This window comes from Oncorhynchus mykiss, chromosome 5 (assembly GCF_013265735.2).
Source record: "Oncorhynchus mykiss isolate Arlee chromosome 5, USDA_OmykA_1.1, whole genome shotgun sequence".
NCBI classification, from domain to species: Eukaryota; Metazoa; Chordata; class Actinopteri; order Salmoniformes; family Salmonidae; genus Oncorhynchus; species Oncorhynchus mykiss.
This window is the reverse complement of record NC_048569.1, coordinates 17116655-17126311: the sequence shown is the minus strand read 5'-3', so window position 1 is coordinate 17126311 and position 9657 is coordinate 17116655. Positions and strand designations below refer to the sequence as shown.

Below are 9657 nucleotides of genomic sequence, written 5' to 3'. Positions count from 1 at the left end.
TGACATTATGCCATAGGTGACATAGTTCCAAATTCAGATGAGACTTCAAAGTTATTGTTGATAATGCTTTGTGATTGTGAAGCACAACCCAGATAGAGATTCTTATTAAAAACACTAGTATATGACTATCCATCATTGATGTCTGGGAAACAAACATTTGCTTTTTCTGGCCAAAGGTTTTTTTTTTAAAATAATGCTTTTGAGGGCCTTTCAGTCAGTAGGCCAACTTGGGAAAAAGTGAGTCAGTGCAATATCCAGCATTTTGCAGTAAAAAGTGAAAGTGAACACTTAATTTGTGCTCAACTCATTTGAAGAAGTGTTTACTGGATTATCTTGGTACCTGACCCTCATCTTGTCTGGCTGACACCAGCTCTGTGTAGTCACGTGGGCCACATCAGCCAGGCTACTCTTCATCACCTTTCCAGGTTGAATGCACTGATTGTAAGTCACTTTGGACACGGTAAGTCTGCTAAATGGCCAAAATGTACTTTTGGAAGAGAGAGGACGAGAGCCAGTCGAAAAAAGATCCATGGGTCCTGGAGTAGAAAGACTTTATTCTCTGTTAGGAGACATCTGTACAGTAATATCAAATGGCACTTTATTTTCAGATTTGTTTTTAAAGTTTAACATCCGCACTATGCAAACATTGACAAAATAGTTGACCAAAAATAAGACTACTCAAAGCTTGCCAGGAAGGTCAAGACGATCTGCTTAAGCTGGGCATCTGCGGTTTCTGAGATTTTGCCATCAGCTCTGCAAGCAGAAACAAAAGGTGTTAAAATATGTTCACGCCATGGTACGATAACGTACAAAAGGAGTCCAATAACAATACTGAACATAAAGCGAAAGCTGGCAAAAACGTGGTGGTAGTTGATTTCATTTACCTAATTTGTGCTAGGAGATCCTGGTGCTGGCTGAGAACATGTTGAAGAAAAGCCTTCTCAAACTTTGTGATCTTGGTTGGGTCCATTTTGTCCAAGTGTCCCCTCACACCAGCATAGATGACTGTAACCTGCTCCTCAATGGCCATGGGGCCTGCAGGTCAAAAAGAATGCAGTCAGTCACATAGGCAAGGGACTAAATGAAGCACAGCAGTAAACAGAGCAAACTTTACCAAGGATGACCAGCTGGAGCTCAGTTTCATCTACACAAGCAATTTATTTAACAGGGACCGTGCACACATTAATCAACATTTCAGTTGAGTAAAATCATACAAATGTGACTAGAACATCACATCCTATGAGATACTCACAGTACTGCCCCTGCTTGAGGAGCTCAGTAAGGCGAACACCACGGTTCAGAAGCTGCTGGGTGGCAGCGTCCAAGTCAGAACCAAACTGTGCGAAGGCAGCCACCTCACGGTACTGGGCCAGCTCCAGCTTCATGGTACCAGCCACCTTACCAGGGAGGAAACAGGATCAGTCATTTTTTTATTTAACTAGGCAAGTCAGTAAAGAACAAGTTCTTATTTACAATGACGGCCTACCCCGGCCAAACCTGGACGACACTGGGCCAATTGTGCGCCGCACTCCCAATCACAGCCGGATATGATACAGCCTGGATTCAAACCAGTGACTGTATTGACGCCTCTTGCACTGAGATGCAGTGCCTTAGACTGCTGCGCCACTCGGAAGTCAAAAGTGGGACACTTTCCCCTTCGTGTGAGTTTCTAAGGCAGGTGCCTAAAGCCAAATGACAAATACTGGGGAAAGAAATGAGTGGCCCACCTGCTTCATGGCTTTGGTCTGGGCGGCAGAGCCGACACGTGACACAGACAGACCTACGTTGATGGCTGGTCGAATACCTTTGTAGAACAACTCAGTCTCCAAGAATATCTGAGAGAGGAAAGAAGCATGAGTGGAGTCATAGGTTCAGTGTTTCAATAGAGTAAACACCGAAACAGTCAATCAATCCTAAAATGACAAAGTGCCATTACCAAAAATGGCAAATCAGGAATAAATGCGAGGATAGGTTTGAGGTAGCTCCATTTAAATCAGATCGTTAGAGTTATATTTTCAGCTCCTGATTAATTATGAAATCCATCTTTTAGCACACCTGTCCGTCTGTGATGGAGATGACATTGGTTGGAATGTAGGCGGAAACATCACCGGCCTGGGTCTCAATGACGGGCAGGGCGGTGAGGGAGCCGCCTCCGAAGTTTTCGTTCATCTTGGCTGCTCTCTCTAGCAAACGAGAATGGAGATAGAACACATCCCCGGGGTAGGCCTCACGACCGGGGGGACGACGTAGCAGCAGGGACATCTGACGGTAAGCCACAGCCTGTGAGAGGTGGGAAGCAAGGTTTGCGTCACATGAAGGTTGAGCATAGAATAAAGTGCCACCCTATACCCCATCGTGTTTTACTGCATTGTCAGAGTCACATAGGGCTGCTGGAAGTAGTGTATTAACTGAGGAATAGAGTTATTTAAGATCAACCTTAATCACATTTCGACCTCCGAGCCCCATCGCTTGAACTGACCTGCTTGGACAAATCGTCGTAGATGATGAGCGCGTGCTTGCCATTGTCTCTGAAGAACTCTCCCATGGAGCAGCCAGAGTAAGGGGCCAGGTACTGCAGGGGAGCGGCATCGGAGGCTGTGGCGGACACCACAATGGTGTACCTCATGGCGTCGGCGTCAGTCAGCCTCTTCACTAGCTGGGCCACGGTGGATCTCTTCTGACCAATGGCGACGTAGATGCAGTACAGCTTCTTCTTCTCATCAGTGCCATCGTTGAAGCGCTTCTGGTTGATAATGGTGTCGATGGCAATGGCGGTTTTGCTACGAAGGAAAGACACTGGAATGAAGATTGTATAATTTATAAAAACTCAAGTGAATGACAAAACATGCATGTGTAACAGCAGTGCATTCTGTTCTGCTCCAAGTGGGGAACGAACAAGCAACCTTCTGCACAACACACACAACTCAAAGCCAACCGTCTTAGCCAACACACCAAGTGACAAGTCTGTCACTCTGAGCGACACTTGCCTTTAGATCTTAGGGAAGGTGTGAGGTCACCAATGTACTCCAGCCAATTTGCTACAGGTGATTTCCGCATCCACTACACATGTAAGTCGACATGACATGTCTACCATGAAAAACACAAGGAGCTGATTAACAGGTCTTTACTTGACCATTGTCCTCAATAACAAGATGAACTGCTGGTTTAGGAATAAGACATAAGTGGATAAGACAGACATTCCTTAATTTTTCCCCTCCAATTTTTTCCATTAGCAACTAATACAACTCAAGTTCACATGGTCTAGGAATTGAATACCGAGCCTAGCCAGTCACTAAACTATTCACACCTGTAGGGCTATAGACTTACCCAGTCTGCCTGTCACCGATGATCAGCTCACGCTGACCTCGGCCAATGGGCACCAGGCTGTCCACGGCCTTGATGCCAGTCTGCATGGGCTCTCTCACAGAAATACGGGGGATAATGCCAGGGGCCTTAAGACCCACACGCCTACGGATGCTGGACCCAAGGGGACCCTACAAAGAAGCAGTAGCAAAGAAAATATTACTTTACACCCATCACTATCAGTTATCTAGGCCAGCGGTACCGTTTCCTTTCCGGGTACCACCAAATCACTGTCAAAAGTTTGAGGACCACCATCCGCGGAGTTGCAGATATCTTTTTTTTTACTTAAAATATCTTAGCGGTCAGATTTGGAATACATTTAATCAGCAACTAACAGATTAAAGGCCTATTATTACATATGGATTTTGCTAAACATATGCATTGTGATAAGTAATATAAACATTTTAACATTATAGTCCCAACTTATTTATAAAAATAAATAAAACATTCAAACTGCAGTACCCCCGCGGGCCACCAGATGTCAGCAGACAATAGGTTGAAAAACACTGATCTAGGCCCAGAATATTCTCAAAAGTAGACGCAGTAATGCACAACATAAACTGCAGTATAGTGCTGACATCAACAAAGAGCAAGAAGCAAGAGGCTAATCTTCTCTGCAGTCATCACACAGCATAGCAGGAGTGAGAAGCATACGCATGCACATGTGCTGATCCTATGTGAGTGCATCATCATGCATTGCACTCATCTGCAATGCCTTTGGTTCACCCTGCTGGTCATGGCAACCTCATAACACTGAGGCTCAGTTTAACGCTGTAAATCCTATTGCTTATCATAACCTACGAGTAGACCTCAGGGCAAATCCTGACCTTGCCGTCGATGGCATTTCCCAGAGCGTCCACCACACGACCCAGCAGCTGTTCACCGACTGGCACGTCCACGATGGCTCCGGTTCTCTTGACAATATCGCCCTCCTTGATGAGCTTGTCATTACCGAACACCACAACACCGACATTGTCAGGCTCCAAGTTCAGAGACATGCCCTGGATGAGATTAGAGAACACTGTTACTCAAGAGTTCAGAGTTTCGGTAGAATAGACCAGCAGACAACAACACGTCGCTGGATAGCGTTATGCGAGAATAGTAGAAAGAAATAAACAGAATGGAAAACTCTCAGCTATCCACCTCAGGGATTTACTTTTCATTCAATAATCTACTAGGCATGTTGACAGACATCACTGTTGAGCATGGCACTTGCTCAATGGTACAACTGCAGTATATATCACCCCCCGCAAAGACTTGTTATGTCATCATCAGCTTGCAAGTCATCACACCCCACTGACGACCTCACCTTAAGCCCGGAGGAGAACTCCACCATCTCCTCAGCCTGCACGTTCCTGAGACCATACACTCTGGCAATACCATCACCGATGGACAGCACGCGACCAGTCTCCTCCAGGTCAGCGCTAGTGTCAGCCCCCAGGATCTTCTCCTCCAGAATGGACGAGACCTCTGCTGTTCCTGCAGTACACATGCATGACATTTGAGAGTTAACCAAGTAATCAGACTTTGGGGAAACTGAGAAGATGCCATGAAGATAAAGATGCTACTTTTACCGAGAATACATTTTGAATGGCAACATGGGCTGCTCAAGACAATAACGGTTGTTCCTACCCCCAAGCTATAAAAAATGTCTTAGTACAATCCACTTTCTCAAGGGACTTTGCTACTACAAAGTTTGGCAACATGTATCAGTCAAGAACTCTGACCCGTCTTGGCCATCCATGGCTTTGTGGTGTGCAGGTGCCTGGCTCCTACACATGCAGCAGCATAAACATTTTTGGAAACCTGCAAGGACAGTGGTTGAGATCATGTTACAATTGAAATCTTTTAAATGCAAAATAGTGACCCTCAAATCTGCATCATATATTCATATTTTGAATAGAGTAATGATACAGTGTTACTAGTTTACCATACATGTTTAAAATTGCCCTGCCATTAAACTGTGCCTCCTATTTCTCTTGCTTCTTCTCACTGTCAACTCTCAGTGGATGAGTTGAGATGTTTATAGGCATCATTAATTCGCAAACGATCAACCAAATGCACTGAGCATGTATAACAAACAATTAAGTTGTGCCACTTGGCTGACAAGATACATAACATTACAACATTAACTATAGTGTAACGGCTTTGGGTGAACTACTGTCATTTTGATCTGGTCATCGGAGGTAAAAAATAAAAATAAATTGGGTGCTTTAAAGAAAAGTGGGGACTCCGGAAAAGGGTAAAAACATGACATCAGTGATCTTAAGGCCGGGGCTCTAGAAAGATTCCGACTTGGAATTCCGAGTTGGATGACTGTTCAAAAATATTTGTCACAATTAGAGCTCGTTTACTAACCCCACCTCGTCATAAGGAATGACGTGTGTAACCTTTATTTAATTTGGCAAGTCAGTTAAAAACAAATTATTATTTACAATTAACGTTGCGGCCAAACCCGGACGACGCTGGGACAAATGTGAGCCCTATGAGACATCCATACAGTCACTTGACTGGTTGATTGATCACACAGCTATATCAATGTGTCAAAACTACAAATACCACTACCGGTATAGACTTTTACAATTATATGTATCTAACGTTAGGTGGAGATAGCTTGTGTAAACAGTCCAAGATGGCGGTCTGCATGCACGGACTCGTAATTTCCCTATTTTCGAACACATAGATGACGTGTTCACTTGCTAATCGGAACTAGGAAACTCGGAAATGTCCGATTTGTTCATTTGTCCATGCAATCCGGGATCCTTGGGACGTCCATACCCCATTGAAGTTACCATTTAAAAAAAGGGTCGGGTTTACGATTAAGGTTAAGGTAGGACCCCGGATAGCACTAACCCTTGCTGATTCGTTGAACACGGCATGTGTATAACTACATCCGGTTATTACGTCTGACATTTCAGAGTTTTCCAGTTTCCGACTAGAACATGAACGCGGGAATAACTATTTCAAAAAGTATAAAAACACAACTCAGACAACACAAAAAAATCTTACAAATCCAGCCCGGGTGCGGACAAGGGCCGCGGCAACGCGAACTGACAGCATAGCTATTAATGTTTCTACGCGGATTTGTCCAACTACACCTACTGGTTAAATCACGTAAAGAAGATGGAGGACAGGGTAAAAAATTATACTGTGAACCGGAAATATTTGCAAAATCATATGAAATAATTGTTTAATTAATGCTATCAACTGCATTTATTATTAGATTCGATTATTGGATATGAATATTGTCATCATAAACTCGGATACAATCTTGTTTATGTCAATCTATTTGAACACTCATGGGCAGACCAAACACTACTTCCGTTTTAAATAAAGAGTTTTTTTTTCTCATTGGCTGGTCTATTTCAAACATCCAATCAAATACATCTCAAACCGGAAGCTGTTGAATGAACGGTGCGCGGGAAACGTTTCGGTTCAGTCAGGATTCCCATTACTTTCAGAAAGCTACTCTCAGCCGAGAGTCAGTCTTTTACTATATTGTTTGTCTGGGCTGCCCGTTGATATGTGTGAAAAGAACAAGAAGGTAGTGTTAATAGCAGAGATGTTGATTGTGCTCTTATTTTGATACATTTCTGTTTTTTTAAACCATCTCTCAGGGCTGTAAATCTATGCTAACAAGCTAGTGAGTTAGCTGTAAACTTGGTGTTTGTTTACACTTTTCAGGTGAGCAAGTGGCTCAGCACAGTCTTTGGAGATCAAACTATTCCAGAATATGAAGTTAACACACGGACTGTCGACATACTGTACCAGCTTGCAGAAGCAAGTGAAGTTCGATGCAATGAGACTTCCCTGCTTATTGAGGATCAGAAACAGAAAACTTCTGAGTATCAGGCTGATGGTAAAGTGAACATTGCATGTACTGTTAAATGAATCTTAAGTGGTAACCTGAATGATTGAGACACTTGGGGAATATTATGTGTCACTGTTTCAACTTCAAGCCCCACTCTGGCTGACATGTCAATACAGTAATGTTGTCTAGACACACAGCTGTGCACAGGGTCTTTCTTTTTTGCACTGTAATGTTGTTCCTTTGATTTTAAATCAATCTTTCTAGGTGTTCATCTCCAGAATGTTGTTTTACAAGGAGTGGGCTTATCCTCTGGAAGCTTGTCAAAACCTGCATCAGACTACCTGTCAGCATTGGTGGCAAACGCTAAGGTACTTGGTGTCCGAGACACCTCTCTGAGCAGGTAATGCACTGATGTACAATGCTGCCTATTGAAAGAAGTACACACAATGGCACTCACAGAAAGCCATACAAGATGGATTCTCATGATGAACTTGCAAGAATATAATCTTTCATCCATGCTGTTTGTTTAGCTTTGTGCCAGCAGTGAATAACTTGACCAATGAGCTTCTGGAATCTGAAAAGACGGATAGGAGACTTGATAGGGAGCTTAATGCCCTCAGAACTAAACTTGGGTCCGTTCTTGTTCTACGGAAAACCTTCCAAGAGTAAGAGGATCACACAGTCATGAACCTGAAATGTTAAATTATTTTAAATGCTCACATCTGTAAAGCTCTAGAGTTAATTAATCTACGTAATCATCTGATTACAGGGACATCAAGAAAACAATGAAAGCTCAAGAGGTGGAGAGTGCCAAAGCAGAAGAAAGACTGCTGAATATGGACTTTGTCAAAGCAAAATCCAAAGACCTCTCATACCGAAACAAGAAGGCAGAGGTCAGTGCCTTTGACTTCTGTCATCTTATGTGCTGTTAATGTTTACTCTCTTTTTCTTCACAGGTCAAGATATCCTTTCTGGTTTGCTTCCGGTTTTGAGATGTTGGATTGGGGTAGCTTTTGATTTATTGAGCTGGGAAGTCAAAAGTCAACCTTGGAAACATTGTCAGGTGGTTAGGGCTTTTTGACTGGTAGAAATGCATTTATGTTAATCTTTTGTCATAAGCAATGCATTTTCATTCTCTCATCCTCAGGACCAGCTAACATCCAGACACATGGAGAATCGAATCTCCCACCAAGCTCTGATGGAGCTATGTGAGGTATCCTCATGTTATGATGGAAGTGTTGGCTGTTCTGCTTTGCTGTGAAATGTATTGCAATGAGTTTCTGATCTTCCCTTTGCAGCAAGTCTACACGTTGAAACAAGAAATTCTACCTTTGTCAAAGAAACTCGAACCCTACAGAGATTTGAGCCCAGTTAAGAAATGTTTTATTTTTTAACTGACAATTTTTATTTTCCTTTTATTTTGGTGATATGCTCTGCTTAATGATATCGTTGTTCCCTAGAGTCCATCTCTTGCTCAAGTGAAAATTGAAGAGGCAAAGCGAGAATTGGTGAGTTTTGCCATTCTACAATACAACAGGAATATTGTGATGTTACTGTACATTGTCAATTATATTTGAATTGAACTGTTTTCTCCTTGTTTAAGGCTGCAGTTGATGCTGAACTGGAGATGAAGGTGGACTTCATGAATTCCTCCTTGCCTAAAGGGCGGCCTTTAAAATGACACATGAATTTGGGGGATTGTAATTGTAGAAAGTGTATGTAATGATAATAAATGTCAATGAAAATCGTAATGTTTTTCATCCAACTTGTCAGGGGCTGCTTGGGCTATATATTTTTTCAAAATGTGTTAACTAAACGGGGAACTTATTTGTCTTACGAGATCTAAAATGTGGTTGGAGGCTCCGTTTTGGAGGGTGTGATGCAATCACAGAGATGCATGCAGGGTCCAAATTGAGCTCCATATCACTGCGCATCCCAAATGTTGTAACAATGCGTAGAGCTCCATATATCTCTGCATTTACATGATCGTTTGACAGTAGGTGGGGGCAGGAGGTCCTGTATAAATGCAAACTCAATTCCTTGACAACAGCTCTACACCACTGCTCTGTGAAGTGCAAGTTGTATGAATGCCATGACGTCTGCAAAGGCCGTATCACCGTAAATGCTGCACGGCAGATGACGGATTGACCATACCGTGCCTTTTCCACTGTACAAAACATTAGGTGCACAGTGCCTTTTACATTGAGTTTGCTAAACATTAGGAGCACCCATTTTTGCCTTCAGAGTAGCCTTCAATTAGTCAGGGCATGGCTCTACAAAGTGTCAAAAGCATTCCACAGGGATGCTGACCCATGTTGACTCCATTGCTTCCCACAGTTGTTTCAAGTTGGCTGGATGACCTTTGGGCGGTGGACCATTCCTGATACACACAGGAAACTAATAAGTGTGAAAAACTCAGCAGTGTTGCAGTTCTTGACACACTCAAACAGGTGTGCCTGGCACCTACTACCATACCCTGCTTT

At 43.0% G+C, this 9657-nt stretch overlaps 2 protein-coding genes across 3 annotated transcripts; one reads left to right on the top strand and one right to left on the bottom strand.

Annotated features, from left to right (window-relative positions):
• Positions 1-534: 534 nt before the first annotated feature.
• atp5fa1 (ATP synthase F1 subunit alpha) lies at positions 535-6525 on the bottom strand. Its single transcript, XM_021601970.2, has 11 exons — positions 6373-6525; positions 5091-5169; positions 4673-4842; positions 4191-4364; positions 3328-3494; positions 2480-2780; positions 2056-2280; positions 1728-1835; positions 1253-1397; positions 885-1035; positions 535-753 (listed from the first exon to the last, which is right to left on the bottom strand). Exons 1-11 carry the CDS (start codon positions 6421-6423, stop codon positions 675-677), a joined length of 1650 nt encoding a protein of 549 aa, XP_021457645.1. The 5' UTR covers positions 6424-6525; the 3' UTR covers positions 535-674.
• Positions 6371-8944, top strand: haus1 (HAUS augmin-like complex, subunit 1). 2 transcript variants are annotated; one of them, XM_021601972.2, is made up of 9 exons: positions 6371-6498; positions 7048-7222; positions 7439-7574; positions 7705-7839; positions 7944-8067; positions 8322-8387; positions 8473-8544; positions 8635-8682; positions 8778-8944. In XM_021601972.2, the coding sequence occupies exons 1-9, from the start codon at positions 6487-6489 to the stop codon at positions 8853-8855; spliced, it is 846 nt and encodes a 281-aa protein (XP_021457647.1). In that variant the 5' UTR covers positions 6371-6486; the 3' UTR covers positions 8856-8944. The 2 variants fall into 2 exon arrangements, with proteins under 2 accessions (XP_021457647.1, XP_021457646.1); XM_021601971.2 differs by lacking the exon at positions 6371-6498 and adding an exon at positions 6747-6907.
• Positions 8945-9657: the final 713 nt, after the last annotated feature.